We start from the raw sequence: 21,796 nt of genomic DNA on the forward strand, positions 1-21,796 counted from the left end.
ATATATATATATATATATATATATATATATATATATATATATATATATATATATTGTGAGGCTACAGTAAAGCTCTCTAGCTCTTTAAATAAGTGTCTGCGGGATGATCTTGGATGAGCTCCAGCAATTATTCTGATTAGGCCTACACGCTTTAGTGCAATGAACACTCTTTTACTCAATGATGAGTTACCCCAGAATATGATGCCATACGAAAGCAGAGAATGAAAATAGGCGTGGTAAGCTAATTTACTGAGATGTATATCGCCAAAATTTGCAATGACCCTAATAGCATAATTAGCTGAACGCAAACGTTTCAGCAGATCTTCAGTGTGTTTTTTCCAGTTCAACCCCTCATCATTGCATACACCTAGAAATTTTGAATATTCTACCTTAGCTAACCGATTTCTGATCGAAGTCTATATTTATTAATCGTGTCATTCCATTTACTGTGTGGAACTGTATGTACTGTGTTTTGTCAAAGTTTTGCAGAGAATCACTGTTGGGTGTGATAGCTATACTTGTATCATCGGCAAAAAGTACCAGCTCTGCATCTTCGTGAATATAGAATGGCAAGTCATTAATATATATTAAGAACAACAGAGGACCCAAGACCGAACCTTGCAGCACCCCATTCTTGATTGTTCCCCTGTTTGAGAAATCACCAGTTTTTTGCATATTGTGTGAACTGCTTATTTCAACTTTCTGCACTCTTCCACTTAGGTATGATTTAAACAATTTGAGCGCTGTCCCATTCATACCACAGTACATGAGCTTATCTTGAAGTGTTCCATGATTTACACAATCAAAAGCCTACATATACATCTTCCCCATGTGGGTATTTTCATGGGCTCATTCAGCCCCGACTTCATTTTTATGGATGAAAACGCGCAACCACATCGAACGTTGAAGATGGAGGATCTCTTGAAACGAGAGCATGGTCGGCAAATGGACTGGCCTACTCGTTCCCATCGATGCGTTGGGGAGACGTACTGCAGCACGTCCACAAGCACCACTGACCATCCAGCGTTTGCAACCGCGCTGGCAGAGGAATGGAACACCCTCCATAACAGAGAACTCCTACGAGTCTTGTGGCCAGCAGGGGAGCACTTTGCGATCATGTGCCCTGTTAAGAACCAAGTCCAGCGTTTTTTAATGTCCAAGGGACAATCATAAATCACAGTAACTTCATTGTTACCATTGTCTTTGAAAAAAAGTCATTCTGTTCGTCTCACTGAATATTTACTTCAGTTAAGTTTTGTATTATACTGCAGCAGTTCTTTCTATGTATGGTCTGAGTTTCCTCAAGCTATGTGACTTGGCAGTCACACAGCATGCCTAAGTTACTTTCGTCCTTAAGTTTTGCACACCAGTGTATTTTCCGATTCAGTTTTATTATGCCCAACCTATGTGTTTGTACGATCTTCCTGCGTGAATGATTTTTAAACACAAAATTTAAAACGCCACTTTTCCTTTTCTTTTCTTACAGCCACACCAGACTGGTCGACGAGCGACTACCTACTTAGAATTATATATTAATGCCTTCAGCTGCTGACGGGCGTTGATATATATCAACGGGTACAAGTGAAAATGTGTGCCCCGACCGGGACTCGAACCCGGGATCTCCTGCTTACATGGCAGACGCTCTATCCATCTTTCTTTTTTTATTGTTCTCATTTTGTTCGTTGCATTTGTTCGGTGCGGATCTACATCTACATCTACATCTACATCCATACTCCGCAAGCCACCTGACGGTGTGTGACGGAGGGTACCTTGAGTACCTCTATCGGTTCTCCCTTCTATTCCAGTCTCGTATTGTTCGTGGAAAGAAAGATTGTCGGTATGCCTCTGTGTGGGCTCTAATCTCTCTGATTTTATCCTCATTACTTTAGGGTAGCAAGTTTTAAATGGTTCTGACAATGCACTAATGAATAATGTAAACGCTTTTTCAATATGATTACTTTCCAGCAGAATGTGATTCCAATTTGTCATCTTTATTTGTGTTCTGTAGTTATCAATGTTCTCTTCATTCAAAAGCCTAATGTACTTAATTTTATTGGCCAGATGCTGGCTCTTTTGTTATCAATTTTAACCAAATACCTTTATGGTCTGATAAAAAATGAGTATTGAATAGCCCTAGTTCATACCGATTTGTCTCAACATTTGTGATTACATTATCAAGGCAGGCAGACTGTCTTGTTGGGTTTTCATTAATGCAGTGCAGGTCATGTGATCTTAGCATATTCAGAAGATAAAGTTGTTTAGGTGTGTTCTGCCTTATATCAATATTTATGTCACCAAAAATTAAAATCCTATATTTAGGCCACTTATCGAGGTGTAGTATCAGTTTCTGTAAGGCCTGTGCAAATACTTCAACATCATTATCAGGTGTGCAGTATACAGACAACATTATGAGTTTTAACATGGGCAGTAACATTGCTGCTATTTCCAGTACATTTTCTATACAGTAATCAATAACACTAAGGGCGCTGTAATCCAAGTCTATACCACTACTAACATATATAGAGGCTCCCCCATAGTTGTGGTCTCTTCGCGAGATATACGTAGGAGGGAGCAATATACTGCTTGACTCCTCGGTGAAGGTATGTTCTCGAAACTTCAACAAAAGCCCGTATCGAGCTACTGAGCGTCTCTCCTGCAGAGTCTTCCACTGGAGTTTATCTATCGTCTCCGTAACGCTTTCGCGATTACTAAATGATCCTGTAACAAAGCGCGCTGCTCTACGTTGGATCTTCTGTATCTCTTCTATCAACCCTATCTGGTACGGATCCCACACTGATGAGCAATAGTCAAGCAGTGGGAGATCAAATGTACTGTAACATACTTCCTTTATTTTCGGATTGCATTTCCTTAGGATTCTTCCAATGAATCTCAGTCTGGCATCTGCTTTACCGAAGATCAATTTTATATGATCATTCCATTTTAAATCACTCCTGATGTCTACTTCCAGATAATTTATGGAATTAACTTCTTCCAGTTGCTGACCTGCTATATTGTAGCTAAATGATAAAGGATCTTTCTTTCTATATATTCGCAGCACATTACACTTGTCTACATTGAGATTCAATTGCCATTCCCTGCACCATGCGTCAATTCGTTGCAGATCCTCCTGCATTTCAGTACAATTTTCCATTGTTACAACCTCTCGATATACTACAGCATCATCCGCAAAAAGCCTCAGTGAACTTCCGATGTTATCTACAAGGTCATTTATGTATGTTGTGAATAGCAACGGTCCTACGTCACTCCCCTGCGGCACACCTGAAATCACTCTTACTTCGGAAGACTTCTCTCCATTGAGAATGACCTGCTGCGTTCTGTTATCTAGGAACTCTTCAATCCAATCACACAATTGGTCTGATAGTCCATATGCTCTTACTCTGTTCATTATACGACTGTGGGGAACTGTATCGAACGCCTTGTGGAAGTCAAGAAACACGGCATCTACCTGAGAACCCGTGTCTATGGCCCTCTGAGTCTCGTGGACGAATAGCGCGAGCTGGGTTTCACACGATCGTCTTTTTCGAAACCAATGCTGATTCCTACGGAGTAGATTTCTAGTCTCCAGAAAAGTCATTATACTCGAACATAATACGTGTTCCAAAATTCTACAACTGATCGACGTTAGAGATATAGGTCTATAGTTCTGCGCATCTGTTCGACGTCCCTTCTTGAAAACGGGGATGACCTGTGCCCTTTTCCAATCCTTTGGAACGCTACGCTCTTCTAGAGACCTACGGTACACCGCTGCAAGAAGGGGGCAAGTTCCTTCGCGTACTCTGTATAAAATCGAACTGGTATCCCATCAGGCCCAGCGGCCTTTCCTTTTTTGAGCGATTTTTAATTGTTTTTCTATCCCTCTGTCATCTATTTAGATATCTACCATTTTATCATGTGTGCGACAATCTAGAGAAGGAACTACAGTGCAGTCTTCCTCTGTGAAACAGCTTTGGAAAAAGACATTTAATATTCCGGCCTCCCAGGACACCCGTTCAAGTTCAGTGTTGAGCCGTTGACTCAGTCTTTCGTTACAGAGGGCAGCTAGCCCTCTGACCGAACACGCTGAGCTACCGTGCCGGCCTCCATCTGAGCCACCGAGGGCACAGAGGATAATGCGACTGCAGGGACTATCTCGCGCACGCCTCCCGCGAGACCCACATATCTCACCTCATATGTCCACACACTACATTCGTAGTGTCCCTGTCTAACACAATCATTACTCGTGGAAGATATTCTTACCAAGTCTTGTAAGAGTTCGTGTAATATGTGTGCATCTGCACAGAAGAAGGAGGTCGTGGCTGGTATTGCCAGAACTATATACTTATATGCAGTGTGCGATTTGTGGTTTTACCAGTGGGGGGGATGTCTTAGGGGGTTAGTATAATTATATATGTTACTAGCTTGGACCGTGGCGTTATCCATGGTTAAATAGTTATTTATAAATAGATTTTAATGCCGAAACTCACTATTCACGTGTATGCACTATCAGAAAAGCCATCCCTTGTTGTATCTTTAAAAGTGCATAAATAGGTAAAGCTTAGTTACAAAATCATTTACATACAGGTATACGAGGGGAATTCAAAAAGTAAAGGCACATTTGTGAAAAGCTGTACTTATTCTGATGATAGAAAACCGAAACATGCGTTATATTTCTACGTAACCTCCCTGGACTTCAATGTAGTTTTCCCGACGTTTTACGAGTTTTTATTTCATCAGATAATACGTTTATCGGTTGCATCTGTAACCAATTTTGCACCGCAGCAATGACGTCTTCATCACTTTCAAATCTTCTTCCCTGTAGTTCTTCCGTTAAGGGTCCAAACATGGGAAAATCGCTTGGAGCCAGGTCTGGACTGTATGGTGGATGTTCCAGTACCTCGAATCTCAACTCCTTTATTGCGTCGGCTGTCCGTTTGGCAGAATGTGGGCGAGCGTTATCTTGCTGCAGGATGACACCTCTTCACAGTTTTCCACGACGTTTGGATCTGATTGCAGGTTTTAGTTCCGTACGCAACACATCACATCCACCATACAATACAGACCTGGCTCTAAAGCCTCGTTTACGCTGGGGCGACGTTTTGCAACATTGTGGCATGCTACGGAAATGTGGCGTCGTCTCGTCATTTAGTTCTAAATGTTTTGAAATGCTTAACTACTACATAACACTTTTTCAAAATTCATAAGCAAACATATTAATAGTATTAATAGTAAACTTTCAGTGTTCGGCTCCACAAATTTAAATTATATGTAAAGTTTTACTCCAGTGCGTGGAAAATAAACATCCCAGGTTGGGATGCATAAACTAAAACCAGAGGAGGGGATGGTCTGATGCAGAGGGGGGGAAATCCCCCCCCCCATCCCCCCTGCAAATCGCACACTGCTTATATGGATATGGTGCCTGTTCTTTCGGACATTGCCGAAAGAACAGACATCATATCCATATAAGTATATTCGACCTACTTAGCGATTTACCGCAGGACCAAAATTTTCACTTTTTCTCGGAAAGATGTTTCGCTAATGTGTGACGGTGGAAGTTGACGCATGTTTCGTGCATCGATCTTTTCACAGACTACAAATTTCTACAAACTTTTGCCTTTCGTCTTGCCTGTATTCATTCTCTGAAACGAGGTGGCAACAATCTGTTTCCTGAGCATTTTCCGAATTTTGTTATTAAACAATGGTGGATGTTTTCCATTTTCAGTCCACTTACTCAGTGTACATCTCTCCCGGGTGCGATTTACAGTCATTTTGAACTTCCCATAATTCCGCAACGTCCGTCATACTATGCCTAAATGGGGTCCGTTCACTGTCTAAGTAGAATGCTAACAACATCATCTGATCCTTCCAGCATAAAAACTCTCTTAGCCTTCTTAATGTATTATAATTGGCTCTGAGCACTATGGGACTTACCAGCTATGGTCATCAGTCCCATAGAACTTAGAACTACTTAAACCTAACTAACCTTAAGGACATAACACAACACCCAGTCATCACGCCTTCTTAATGGATTTATTAATATTAGTAATCATCGTGGCTATGATGACATCGTGATCGCTAATCCCTGCTTCAATACTGACACTGTCGATAAGGTCACGCCTCTTTTTTATAGTTACGAGGTGTACAATATATCGCCGGCCGCGGTGGTCTAGCGGTTCTAGGTGCTCAGTCCGGAACCGCGCGACTGCTACGGTCGCAGGTTCGAATCCTGCCTCGGGCATGGATGTGTGTGATGTCCTTAGGTTAGTTAGGTTTAAGTAGTTCTAAGTTCTAGGGGACTGATGACCACTGATGTTAAGTCCCATAGTGCTCAGAGCCATTTGAACCATTTTTTGTACAATATATCCATTGGGTGTGAGTTGTCCTAGTAGTTGCTCAAGACTTTTTTCGGAGAAAGTATTCAGAACTAATTCACAAGACTGACTGACTGCAACACCTGCAACATCTGTGGAGGTGTCCCAATCTATACTTGGCCTCCAACTAATACTGCGTGATCGTTGTACTTCCACCCTACTGAACATATTGTTTCTATGAATGATTCTACAAATGTACCAGCGAAAATGAGTGGTCAGTGAAAACACCTGAAAATTAGTTTGAATTCTTCAAGATCGATACTTGTGTCGAGATAACTTTGCAGTCAGACTCATTTTAGACCTTGATAGACATAATATATTTGTCAACTGCAATGAATACTCCATTTCCGACGATGTCTAACTTGGCTTTCAACTTCGTATTTCATCTAGCTCTCGGTTCCAAGTATAATTACAGTGCAACAGCTTTTCTGGGGGGCGGTAAATCCAGGGTCTTTTCCGGCAGTTTACCGTTAAAATCCAGACACTCGAAGTGTCTTAATTTAATACATAATCTGGTTTCGCTCACTGCGTATTGACTGACAAATATTCTTCAGAAGACTTCAAAGTATCGTCTAGCCTAAAAATTCATGTGCGCACTGCATTTACTCTGCTACCCATGTAGCTTCTTTCTTTGAGTCGTGCACCTCTGACTTTGAATTCACCACTCCATAATGCAGGTCTAGGAATTTTCAAACAAGACCACTGCAAAATCGATGGACCCTCTGTTTGAGCTTTTCCAATGGGCATCAAACCTAAGGACCCTGATCTGTTCTGGCTTCAATACTGTAAATAGTAAGCTCTATCTGAACTATGTGAGCAGGGCCAGCAGTCTTCACCTGTTCCAGCAGCCGCATATAGGAACTGACAACAGCCTAAAAATCCAAGTGATAGGTGTCACTGATGCCGACATGAGCAACACCTAGCAGATGACTGCACCATGCACCCTCAATAGCCGCAGGTAGGGCCTCCTACACATCTCAGATGAGGCCCCCCTCCCCCTTGGAATATTCGATGTCTGTATAAATAGCAGCACTCACCGTCCAGGAGGCAGTTCTCTTCTGGCTCTATGTTCGGTGCCCATAATAAAATATGCTTTCAGAGCTAAGTGCTGTACTTAACAGATGACCATGATTTTGGATTTTCACTTTATGCTTCTTATGGTGTGAAATTGTTGGGTGCAGACACCATATACCTGCTTCGAAACATCTACATCACCATGGTCCCAATTGGACAACATCAATTCTGTAACATACACAGGCAGGAACCTGTATAGAAGCAGTACATCGTTCACTCATGATACCTATGGATCCCAAAAGAGAACTGAGCTGCACAAACTGCATCCATCAGTGTTCTCCAGTGATGCTGATAAGGACCAGACAAAATGACTAAAAGGATGCGACCAATCACCAAATACAGTAGGTGGGATGACATGATGTGTTTGGCAGATGCATAATTTTACTTGGATAGCACAGTGCAGTACTGGTTTAGGAACAATAAAGAGAAGCTGAATAGCTGGGACAAATTCCACACTGAATTGAAGAAAACATTTGGTGACAATCAAAAGCAAGTCCACTTAGTGGAAAAAGAATTGATGAATAAGGCCCAATGTCATGGGGAAATGACAAAGTCATACATATAGAACGTTTTGGCTCTGTGCCAATTTGTGAACCTAAATGTGACAGAAGCTGACAAAATCTCACATTAGATGAAAGGAGTCGCAGAAGACATTTACCAAGCTCTTCTGGTAAAGGACGTCACACCAACAGAGGAATTCACCAAATGATTTCAGTGCAAAGCGTAAATGCATCAGAAAAAGATTCAAACGAAACAGGTATGACCGAATCCAAATGTGGTCCCTATGGTAGTTGTGGAAGACCATCATGACCTCGCCTCTGATATGCCATGTAGTAAGAGAAGAGATACTACAATTTAGAAAGCCAGAAAAGTAGAGATAGAAGCCCCATATGTCAGGAAGAAGCAGAGAATGTTGAACAAGAGGAGTACTCATCTCCACCACTAGTTGTGATGCCATGAAGAATGGATGCAGACAATTAGAGGACAGAGGATAACATAATGATATGTTAACACTGTGGGCGCCCTGAACACATTGTGCACAACTGCAGACAAAGAAAACATTGTTCAGCGATTACTACGCTGCAAGACATCAACATTCACAACAGTTTTATTCACACAAGATAACAACAGAAGATTATAGCCAATATGTGAGATGAAGCCCACAACAGTACCCTCGATAACGCCGCTCCTCAACACACCATAACCATTTCCCATCACCATATGGAGTTACCAGTTGCTCGCATAGTCGCTGAATTCAGTAAAACTAAGAGAGGTGACCAACTATGGAAGTGAGACCGTACAGATGGAAATCCTCCATTGGCAAGGCACCAAGATGTCAGGAAATCTCATTGATGACATTAACAGTGGACAACCTGTCCAGATGCCTTTCGTCTCAGCATCTCCGTTTTATGTAATGTCAAATGCTTATTGTCGCCAGCTAAAGAAGACTATGTTCCATGATACAAAAGCAATTGTGCTGAAATTTTCAAATGAGAAATATGTCCAGCCACCAGGATCGTGTATTGCAAGAATAACTAGCAATGACAGAACACAGCCCTTCGAATTTGTCATTTTAACAGAATGCAGTCATATGGTTATTATCATATACAACTTCTTGCAGGCATCACAAGGGGTCATAGTCAGTGGAAGATCAGAGCTCCAGCCTCCCAAATTATTCCAACAAGCACACATAAAATGATTGCTTCAGGGAATTGTTTGTCATTGAAGACATTATTTTGCCGTCTTCAAAGAGAGGAGTCCCAGTCATAAACCTAGATACTCCTTTAAAACTGTGCAGCTTTTATTTACTGCAAAAAGCTGTTGAGGCTCACAAAAGAAATCTACTTGCCAGCAACGATCATAAGTATTGTAGGTAGTCAAGGAAAACTTTGGACCATTAATTGTCACAAGCAACTGCAATTCACCCCTAAAGGTATGTGCATAGGAACAGTTGAACCAGTGTTTCAGGAAAGGTAGTTTAAAGTCACTGATGAAGAATCATGCTTTGCTACCTCTACAGACAATCCAGTGGAGCAAGCTGCTGTCAAAATTCCAGCAGGACCTGGCCTGACCAAGGAACAATATTGGTGAGTGTTAGGCATTCTGTACTAGTTTTTGGATACTTTCCAATAAATAGTGGAGAAAAGACAGACCAAATACCTCATGGCATAACACTGTATCAACACTGGGGCTCATCTACCAGTTAGCCAGCATTTGTATAGGGTTTCGCTGACTGGATGGTGAATAATTCAGGAGGAAGTGGAGATGATGCTACAATGACATCACTGAATCTTCAGAGAGGCCTTGGTCACCTACTGTAGTCTTTGTGAAGAAGAAGGAAGGCAAATGGAGTGTCTTTGTCAACTAACAATGACAGAAGAAAATCACAAAAATGTATGTCTACCCATTGCCACACATTGACGACACCCTAGACTCAACTGTGGACTTGGAGACAGGTTACTGGTAAATCAAAGTTAACAAGTCTGACCAGGAAAAGACTGCCTTCATAACTGCTAATAACTTCCATGAGTTTAAAGTTGTACCATCTGGACTGTGTAACACTCTAGCCACCTTCAAACATATAATGGACAACCTGCTTTGAGACCTTAAATGGACGACATGTCTTTGATATCTGGATAACTTTGTCGGCTTTTTGAAGACATTTGAAGAATATCTAAGCCACCTGATAATCATGTTGAAATGTGTTCAGACTGCAGGCATCTGCCTGAATCCACGAAAGTACCTCTTTGTCACCCAAGAACAAAAATCTTGGGACACCTAATTAATGGCGACGGATTAGATTAGCTTACATTCAGTTTTTGTTCCATAGATCAAAAAAATTAGATGATTCTCGTGGATGTGAGACATGTCTGTCTGTCCTGATGCAGAGAAAATAAGAACATTCACAAATTTACTGAAGCCTTGGCACATTCTTTATGTGAGAAGTTTTTTTTTCATTTTTTTTTTTTTTTTTCATAATGTGTTCACACTACCGACTATTTATAACAGAATTCTATTTCAAAATATGCTGCGAGGAGACAGCAAATTTTCCTGGAACAGGGTGTAAGAAAGATCTTTCCTTGTCCTTAAGGAGGTGTTAGCATCTTCTCAGTTCCTAGCACTGTATGGTGAGAATGCTGGGACAGAACTTCACACTAATGCTAGTAGTTATGGGATAGGTCCAGTTCTAGTGCAAATTCAGGAAGGTGCTGAAAAAGTGATACTGTATGCTTCTAGAGCACTCTCCCAGTCCTAGATGAACTACTCTAAAACTGAGAAAAAGTGGCTTGCAGCTCTTTGGGCAATCAACAGGTTCCATTTATAATTATTTAGCAAAATGTTGTGACAGGTCATCATTCTCTGTGCTGACTGACTAGCCTGAAGGATCCACTAGGTAGACTGGTGATATGGGCACTGATGCTTCAGGAGTATGATATCACATTAGTATTTAAAAGAGAGAGAGAGAGAGAGAGAGAGAGAGAGAGAGAGAGCACAAGCTGCTGGCTGCTTTCAAGAAATCCTTTGGCAAAACAGTGCAGCATGGACAAAATCTCAGTCACTGCTGCATTTAATGATGCTGGTGCTAAACAGAGGAAATATTCAGTAGTGCTGTGAAACATAAAAGCCTTGAAGAAAGAGGAGCCAACTAATGAGAATTTCAGTTAATAAACAGAATATTGTATAAGATCTAATGTGGCACAAATATATGCTCATCATCCCAGATCATCTACAGCAGCTATACTGAAGTTTTCCCATCCTTTTCCAATATCTGGTCAGCTGGTATTCAAGAAGACACTATACAGAATCAGACGCACATATCACTGGTCAGGTTTCTACTAACCCAGTAAACACTATGTGAGCTATTGTAAGGAATGCCAGCAGCAGAAGCAAGAGTTGCGATTACTTCTGTGACATTGGGTAACAATTCCACCTGCAGCAGTGCCATTCTACTGAACTAGTATCAGCCTCTTGGGGAGGTTCCCAAAGTCGACTAACAGGAATCGATGGATAATAGTCTGCGGTGACTACATCAGCTGCTATGCTGCCACAGCTCTGAAAATTGCAAGATTATTTATTGATGACATCATTTTGAAGCAGAGAGCATCCCATGTAATGATATCTGATTGTGAAAAAGTTTTCTAGTTAAGATTAGTATCAGAGGTAATTTCACATTGCGACATCACCCACAGCTGGCAACTGGCTACCACACACAAACGAATTGTCTCACAGAATGCTTTAATAAGGTGTTGACAGACATTCTCTTGATGTATATTGATGCTGAACACACACATTGGAATACAGTAATGCCTGTCGTGACATTCACATATATTACGGTGAAGAAAGACACCAGAGCCTTCCACCATTCCTTCTGGTCCATGGTCAGGAGGTTGAAATGACAATGGATACACCATTCCTGTTTCAGCCAGATGACACTCAGGATGACTCCATGAAACACCTCATCACCAGAAGTGATTAAGCAAGGCAGTCTGCTCACATATAGACTCTACACGCCCAGGAGAAAGACCAAGAGCACTGTAACGCCAAGCACAAGCCAGTGAGATGCAGCCTGGGAAACTTAGTACAGATTTTTATTCCCGTGCAGAAGGTGGGACTCTTAGAAAAATTACTAAAAGGCTACTTTTGGCCAATTCATAACCTACATTACTTGTCAGATGTCACATACGAAGTCAAGAATTATAACCCTTCATCAAGAACATGAAAGCACAAAGATGTCGTCCATGTCCTCTGTATGAAGCCCTACTACAGTCCTGTGGCACAGAGTGATGGTGGGGACTTTTTGTTCAAGGAAACTGAAGACCTTCTTCATGATTACAAAGCTTTGATGGGAGGGGCTACCTTCGTTCCTCATCATAGTGAAGAGGATGTGGCGACACAACCAGAATGTGAAAATCCCTCAGTGCTAAAATACAGAGGACCCCTAACAAGGTCTAGATCCAGTGTGCTATAGTCAGCTCCAATGAAAATCTCTGAAAGAATGGGTCACTGTTTCTCCATGAGAGGGAGCAATGCCACAAGCTGTGCTGGATACCTTGTGGAGAACTGGTTAGCATCACTGGCTGGCACACACCAGGTCAACAGTTTGAACCCAATCACCAGCAAATATTTGTTATTCAGCATCTATCATTTCTGTAAGATTCTCAGAATTTCTTATTCTTGTGACATTTGCATATTCTGGAATATTCAGTGTCTGTGTTAGCAGCACTCTCCATCCAGGAGTTCAGTTTGTGATATGCCTTACCTGCAATGCTTTATTGCCTTCAGATGCTTATCTTCAAGTATTCATCACCTTGTAGCTGGCTGTAATCCTATTTTATAAAAATTATTGACATGATATACTCAATACAGCATTAGCTAAGGTGTTGTAACTTCACATTTATTGATGCATATATCCACTTTATGATCAGCTTAATAAAATATCTCATATTGAATAATGACCACAGATAAGCATATGCATTTAATTATGAACTAATCAGACAGTGGGAATGCTTTTATAGTGTCCATTCACCATCAAATTCTGACTAGTTAATACAAATATGAAAACTATAACTATGAAACATTCACAATGTTCAGAACTCCCACCAACTCAAAGAACTTTACAAAGACATTTGCACTCACATGTAGTTGTTACCAAAACTGTGAACCGAACATAGATATACTAGCTCAACTCCAACTCTTGCTACATAAATATTACTTATACACTATGTGATCAAAAGTATCCAGACACCTGGCTGAAAATGACTTACAAGTTTGTGGTGCCCTCCATCAGTAATGCCTTGATGACAGATTCCACTCTCGCAGGCATACGTTCAATCAGGTGCTGGAAGGTTTCTTGGGGAATGGCAGCCCATTCTTCACGGAGTGCTGCACTGAGGAGAGGTATCGATGTCGGTCAGCGAGGCCTGGCACGAAGTTGGGGTTCAAAATATCCCAAAGGTGTTCTATAGGATTCATGTCAGGACTCTGTGCAGGTCCGGCCATTACAGGGATGTTTTTGTCATGTAACCACTCCACCACAGGCCGTGCATTATGAACTGGTGCTGAATCGTGTTGAAGGATGCAATCACCATCCCCAAATTGCTCTTCAACAGCAGGAAGCAAAAAGGGGCTTAAAACATCAATGTAGGCCTGTGCTGTTATAGTGCCAAACAAAACAACAAGGGGTGCAAGCCCCCTCCATGAAAAACACGACCACACCATAACACCACCACCTCCAGAATTTACTGTTGGCACTACACATGCTGGCAGATGACGTTCATCAAGTATTCACCATACCCACATCCTGCCATTGGATCGCCACATTGTGTACCATGATTCGTCACTCCACACAACGTTTTTCCACTGTTAAATTGTCCAATGTTTACACCCTTACACCAAGCGAGGCATCGTTTCACATTTACCAGCATGATGTGTGTCTTATGAGCAGCCACTCAACCATGAGATCCAAGTTTTCTCACCTAACTATCAAAGTACTTGCAGTGGATCCTGATGCAGTTTGGAATTCCTGTGTTACAGTCTGAGCAGTTGTCTGCCTATTACACATTATGACCATCTTCAATTGTCAGTGGTCTCTGTCAGTCAACAGACAAGGCCGGCCTGTACACTTTTGTGCTGTATGTGTCCCTTCACATTTCCACTTCACTATCACATTGGAAACAGTGGACCTAGGGATGTTTAGGAGTGTGGAAATCTCATGTGCAGATGTATGACACAAGTGACACCCAATCACCTGACAACGTTCAAAATCTGTGAGTTGCGTGGCGTGCCCCATTCTGCTCTCTCGCGGTGTCTAATAACTACTGAGGTTGCTGGTATGGAGTACCTGGCAGTAGGTGGCAGCACACTGCACCTAATGTGAAAAACATGTGTTTTTGGAGGTGTCCAGATACTTTTGATCACATAGTGTATGATCTTTCAAACCCAACTGACTGCACAAAGGGCTCTCATATTTCTTACAGACTTACATGGGAGTAGTAATTATTATTGTTATTACATTCTAGTTTGCAATAAGAGCTAGGTAGTTGCAATTACATCACAGAGAAACATGTAATAATTTGGTTTATTTATATGATGGATTACTGTAATATTAATAATGTTAGCTGGATTCTTTAGTTATTACATTGTAAATATCTGATAGGATTTACTGATTTTTATGCAAATTCTTAGGTTCATTATTTTCTCAAATTTCTTAAAATTTTAATTAAAATATTATTTAAAGCAAGTGTTTTTAATTAAAAAAATAAGGGTAACTAATTACTACATAATTTCTCAGAATCAAACAGTCTTTAAGGCCAAAATAGTGAAAATTTCTTGTGGGAAACAGAAATTATAGACATCTTTTCATATAATAAGTTCTTGGAAAATATGAACAGCTTATGAAAGAAGTAAATGAAGCACTTGTCACTGAACCACATTATTTGACAAACCATTAACTATTTGCTCATGGGTATAGCTGTGACATATTTATCACATACATAATGAAAAGAAAGAAAGAAGGAGAATTATATTTGTAAGGAATGGAATTATTGCAAGTGGGTGTAAGTCCCCAGCCTCCTTTTTCCCCTCTGAATTTTGAGTTCTCTTGTGTCCATATGTTGGGAATTAACATTCTTTCAGAGCTAAGTGTTGTAATTCAGTGATGTCCCTGCTTTTGGATTTTAACTCAGTTGTGTTATCACGTGACAATATCTACCAATGAGGCACTGTGATGCTGGGATTTATTAACAGAAAGTGTCAGAAATAGTACACAAATATTGTAAGGTCTGTTACAGTAATCAAAATCTTGAATAGAAAATAAATAATATTTACTGATGAGCCCAAAGTTTGTCTTTGAATTGAAAAGATGAGGAGTTTACCGTTATAAAGGCATGTAAACAAATGGATGGTTGCTGGGTTGTCAAATTTTATTCTTTAAGTGTTGACATATTTTTATAGATAGCATATCCCTGTTTCATAAACTTATTTTGTAAGGCTGCATATTTCTGTAAACACACATGGCAGTCATGTTAAACACTGCACAGGTGTCAGTAAGGATACTGACACATTTTCTGCAGCAGAGTGGAAAAAAATTTACACAGTACAGCCATCTTTTGGACTCCACACATGTATTGCATTTAATGTAGATGCTTCAAAATTAGTTAATACTATCAGACCCTAATTTTGGTATCTCTGAATTAAAATCAAAAGACAAAATAGTTACTTAAACCAACAGTGTCCAGTTCCTTATGTTTAACCAGTCTTCATCTAAAGTCAATACAAATCATTAACAAGCTAGTTTTTGTTCTCACAGATATTTGGATATTCTCACATTTAAAATGTCTAGCTCACACAGTCGAGACAAAAGAACCAAAAATTTATTCCATAATACTATATTTTCATTTCAAAGAAAATATACGATAAAAACAATTATCAATTAATCTGAATTTCCACCAATACAGTGTGAACTCAGCATATACAGCACTGCGATCGCTGATACCAACAGAGCCACGAGATCGCAAACTTTCACGGATTGAGACATTGCGTCTTGCTGTCAGCTACATTACACACCTTAGCCATCTCATCACAGCAAGTAAGTCATTTTAATGTTAAGAATCTACTTATTAGGCATTCACAAATATTAATTTAAGAGTTCACATTATTTTTAAATTATTATCAAAATGAAGTTACTGTTATGAGAAGTATCTAGTCAGGTTGGTTAACTTTACAACATTATTTGGGAAGAGCTGAAAAGTGCCAATGAGAAAAAAAGAAAATTTGAAGTGATGTCACATGGATGTTACTGCATTGTGTCACAGTGGTGTTATTCACTGTCAGTATCCATGGATGTGTATGGATTGGTAGCCAAAATATTCATAATAAGTATGATCTAGAATCTTACCAGTGTTAATATTGCCACTTTGATGTTTCACTGATTTCAAATGGGTTGGAATACTCAAAACTGAATGACTGGTTCTTTGTTAAGTGTGTGGTATGGGCCATCCAAAGATATTGTATGCAATAACTTCACTGAATTTTTAAATCTCAGCAAGGATAATCTACACTGTCTGAATGTATTATGATCACAGGCATGGTGTCTACAGAACCATCATAATGACATCATACATCATAAGAGGCATAAAGAATATGTAGGTGTATGAATTATAACCTGCTGTTTCCTCTGTTGACTCCACTGCACACTGGTGTGCTTGTCAGCTTAAATAAATATTTATGCCAAATTTCACTTTCATTCTCAGAAATTTTGAACTGCTCGATTTTCTGTCTTATAATTCCACTCACAGAGAGATATATCACAGTTCTGATCTCAATGATGAAATTAAGAAACAGGAACTCAGACAGACATTGAGAAAGATAGAGAAGTAAACATGGTCAGTCATCAGGACAAGTCGGCAATCACACCTCCTTTCAAAAGGAGACAGAAATCTAAAGTCAATAAGGAATATGTAAATTAATCATGGTTTAAGTCCCAGAGGTAAGATGACCAACATTTAAAAAATCTGTATGGTATACAATGTGCTCAATAATAAAACTTGAGGCTGTAGGACTGCCCAAGTCATACTACTTCTCAACAAAATCAATCCAAAAGACAGTCTTCAAATTTCTGGCATCTGTTTTTTAATTCATATCGAGTCCAGATATAACTATCATATAAAAATCAATTTGCGCAAACTGTGTACTAACTGTCACAGATCTACAACATAGTATTAAAACAAGATAGCTGATTTGATTTGATTTACTGATTTGATTTACTCATCCATCTTTAAGCATACTCCATGCAGTTGACGTCATCATTTTACATATGTTATATTGCTACTTAATAAGTCATACATTTTTAACATGTTGAAGGACTATACGGGGTGTTACAAAAAGGTACGGCTAAACTTTCAGGAAACATTACTCATACACAAATAAAGAAAAGATTTTATGTGGACATGTGTCCAGAAACACTTAATTTCCATGATAGAGATCATTTTAGTTTCTTCCACCTACACTCAATCGAGCACGTTATCATGATTTCATACGGAATACTCTACCTGTGCTGCTAGAACATGTGCCTTTACAAGTACGACACAACATGTGGTACATGCACGATGGAGCTCCTGCACATTTCAGTCGAAGTGTTCGTACGCTTCTCAACAACAGATTCGGTGACCGATGGATTGGTAGAGGCGGACCAATTCCATGGCCTCCACGCTCTCCTGACCTCAACCCTCTTGACTTTCAATTAAGGGGGAATTTGAAAGCTCTTGTCTACGCAACCCCGGTACCAAATGTAGAGATTCTTCATGCTCATATTGTGGATGGCTGCGATACAATACGCCATTCTCCAGGGCTGCATCAGCGCATCAGGGATTCCATGCGACGGAGGGTGGATGCATGTATCCTTGCTAACTGAGGACATTTTGAACATTTCCTGTAACAAAGTATTTGAAGTCACACTGGTACGTTCTGTTTCTGTGTGTTTCCATTCCAAGATTAATGTGATTTGAAGAGAAGTAATAAAATGAGCTCTAACATGGAAAGTAAGCGTTTCCGGACACATGTCCACATAACATCTTTTCTTTATTTGTGTGTGAGGAATGTTTCCTGAAAGTTTGGCTGTACCTTTTTGTAACACCCTGTATATGGTTTATACTAGTAATGATTAAATAAAAATGCATCATGAAGAATGAAAAAATGAGAAACAGTATGTTTAACGCAATACACATGCTGAGAAGAAAATTTTAACAAATATAAATGAGATATGCCTGATACACATTAATCATTAAGTATAAATGTATCATGAAAATAAAGCACACAGTACAAAATAGCAGGTAGCTGGGAGTGGTAAGGTTCTGAACTCAGCATACTCAAAAAGGAGGAGGATTTTTTACAACATTAATTCACCTCAGTGACATTCAAACAATGTTGACAATAATGAACATTTGAATTCCTGAGAAAGATGATACTTCAGTCAACACACAGTTATTTTGACTTCTTCCAAAACAGGCATTATAAGAGCCACCATAAAGTTATTAATGACTCAATAAATCAGAATGACACTTTAAGTTATTATTTTAAACATTTCAAGAAAATTTAAAATTTTGCTCATTTGAGTTTTAAATGCCATAAAGGGAGATAATCGGTATTAACAGAATTTACAAGTTTCATAATAGTTTTCTGTTATTCAATAAATGGGTTAATAAAATGCCCAATTCACATGTAAATAATGAAAGCATTAACAACATTAAATCACAATTCAAAGAGCTGAAAACAAATGCATTTGGTTAGTAATCAGACATTGACATAAGATGGCCAGCATGAGCTTAGCCCAGATATTGCTCAGTCCCTTTATTCGGCTCATATTAGATACTCTAAAACACACACAGAGTAAAAACCTGCATAGGCACAAGGTGAAAACAACAGAAATGAATTACATGTTGCATGCCAAAAAATCTCATAAGGCCCTTTCAGACCTTAGCTGTGAACAATATAAGTTTCAATATTTTGAGTCAATAATCCTGATTTTTTTTAAAAAAAATTGGCAATTTATCACAATGAGTGTGTAAAAGGGAATAAACAATTTTAATGATTAATCTTTCATGGCATTTTAACTCATTAGTATTTAAAAATAAAATACACAAGTTAAAATTAATAATTCTGCTTATACCTGGCCATTATTGCACCAAATAGTAAAAGAGTTTCAGTTTGGCAAGGTATTGCTTTTTACAAGTGGGCTTAGCAATAGCTTGGGCATCTTCTGGAAACATAGAATGCTGATCCACACTGAGGACTATGACAAATATAACAGTTACTAATCAAAGTTACAAGTCGTTATGCGCAAGAACTCAAATTAAATTTCCCGTTCAAAGAATAGGGGTTTTCACAAATCACAACCAGTACTCTAATCATGCATACAAAGGCTGCTCATTATTTTCTTTCTATGACAATCACTGACTGTATAGTAAATACTGGCAGCTAGGCCGCCACAAACCAATGCAGTAGAAGTGGGAGACTCTTAACTCTGAAGGCGCAAGCTCACGACCATGAAGGCAGCAGGAAACAGTAATTCTTTGAATACCATAAGCAGACTTTTCACAGTTGCAGATCATGATCCACAACATGACAAACTGGATCTCCATCCTCAGTGAACAACTGTAGCTACCATGTGAAACAGCGAGCAAGACTCCCCAGTAGTACAGTAACATCTGCTCAGCAAGTGGCTATGCTGCATTTGGCAAGAGGCCAGTGAACTTGTCACTATGATATGAAGTACATAGAAGTTTACTGACAAGGGAACCTCCCCATTGCACCCCCCTCAGATTTAGTTATAAGTTGGCACAGTGGATAGGCCCTGAAAAACTGAACACAGATCAATCGAGAAAACAGGAAGAAGTTGTGTGGAACTATGAAAAAATAAGCAAAATATACAAACTGAGTAGTCCATGCACAAGATAGGCAACATCAAGGAGAGTGTGAGCTCAGGAGTGCCGTGGTCCCGTGGTTAGCGTGAGCAGCTGCGAAACGAGAGGTCCTTGGTTCAAATCTTCCCTCGAGTGAAAAGTTTAATTTTTTATTTTCAGCCAATTATCAAAGTTCAGGCACTCACACATAATCAACTCCATTTTCCAAAATTCCAAGAGATGCTCAGATTTGCTTGGACATATGCAGGATTTGATGGTCTACACACGGAAAATTTTGAAAACGTTAAAAGGGAAAACTGTGCGACTGTGAAACTATTGCATTCATTTGTTGCAGTTTATGTGACAAACTCTTATGTTTTCATCACTTTGTTTGGAGTGATTATCACATCCACAAGAAAACCTAAATCGGGGAAGGTAGAAGAATCTTTTTACCCATTCGCCAAGTGTACAAGTTAGGTGGGTCGACAACATATTCCTGTCATGTGACGCACATGCCGTCACCAGTGTCATATAGAATATATCAGACGTGTTTTCCTGTGGAGGAATCGGTTGACCTATGACCTTGCGATCAAATGTTTTCGGTTCCCATTGTAGAGGCACGTCGTTTCGCCTAATAATCGCACGGTTTTGCGGTGCGGTCGCAAAACACAGACACTAAACTTATTACAGTGAACAGAGACGTCAATGAACGAACGGACAGATCATAACTTTGTGAAAATAAAGAAAGTAAAGTTTTCATTCGAGGGAAGACTTGAACTGAGGACCTCTTGTTCCGCAGCTGCTCACACTAACCTCGGGACCACGGCGCTCCTGAGCTTACATTATCCTTGATGTTGCCTATATTGCGCATGGACTACTCAGTTTGTAGATTTTGCTTATTTTTTTCATAGTCCCACACAACTTCTTCCTGTTTTCTCGATTGATCTGTGTTCAGTTTTTCAAGGCCTATCCACTGTGCCAACTTATAACTAAATCTGAGGGGGGTGCGATGGGGAGGTTCCCTTGTGAGTGACAGTTATCACTACTAATTAACACATCTCAATAGTTTCATTAAAATCCCATCTCATCCTGATAAGACTGCAAACTAGTCTTTAACAGATGCTATAAAAGTAGGAAAACATATAATTTTACATTTAACTGCACTAAATGATAGTATTGTTTAATTAATGTATCATACTAAAACCTAACACTAAATATATTATAAAAATACTGAAATACTGCAATTGCAAAAACAAAAAGGTATGATCAAGAAAAATGATCAAATAACCTCACCCACTGCTAAAGATTTTTACGTGCTTTAATCCACCAACATGAATATGAATAGTTTCCCCACATCATCTGCAAAAGGGGATTGCTCACTAAATATTTTGGCAATCTACATTAGAATCCTATTACATCATATGAGTTATTATGTCACTATATGAGTAGGATGTGCTCCATTGCACCATGTGTGTAATGAGAAGGTGGATTAGGATGGAAGGGAATACAGTGTTAAGGAAGAAACCATCTGGCATTTGTGCAGGGAAACCATAACATAATTTCCTTCCAATAGTGGTTGAGATGGATCTTCATTAAGTGTTTCAAGCAGCTATTGCTTCGTTGGAAACTGATTTCCAGCAACTGGACATGCAAAAATGTGCCAAACCCATACAATACAATGCGAAGCTTCTTTTGTTTCCTGTTGTGATATATATTTTAAGTTGCTAAAATGATAGACACTACGAATGTTTTGCTGCACACCAATTATTATCTTGAAACTTTTTAAATAATTTCCACTACATTAAATGACACTCATCCTTTAAAACCATTCATAAAGCCAAGTCGGTTGGGTCTTCTAGCTGCTGGCCACCTTCATTATTCCATTCCTGCTGAAGATCTTCATCTGCACAAAATTTTCATCTTTCAAGTGTGTCTTCATTAATCTGTGGTATAAAG

The 21,796-nt window shown here is 39.5% G+C and overlaps 1 protein-coding gene across 1 annotated transcript in view; it reads left to right on the forward strand.

Annotated features, from left to right (window-relative positions):
• Window positions 1-21,796, forward strand: part of LOC126248903 (transcription factor 15-like) — a 78,683-nt gene that overhangs the window by 31,792 nt on the left and 25,095 nt on the right. The window contains exon 2 of the mRNA XM_049950378.1: window positions 15,899-16,029. Coding sequence (XP_049806335.1) covers window positions 15,899-16,029 — 131 coding nt within the window. The remainder of the gene's footprint in view (window positions 1-15,898; window positions 16,030-21,796) is intronic.

Source organism: Schistocerca nitens, chromosome 3, assembly GCF_023898315.1.
Source record: "Schistocerca nitens isolate TAMUIC-IGC-003100 chromosome 3, iqSchNite1.1, whole genome shotgun sequence".
Classification (NCBI taxonomy): domain Eukaryota; kingdom Metazoa; phylum Arthropoda; class Insecta; order Orthoptera; family Acrididae; genus Schistocerca; species Schistocerca nitens.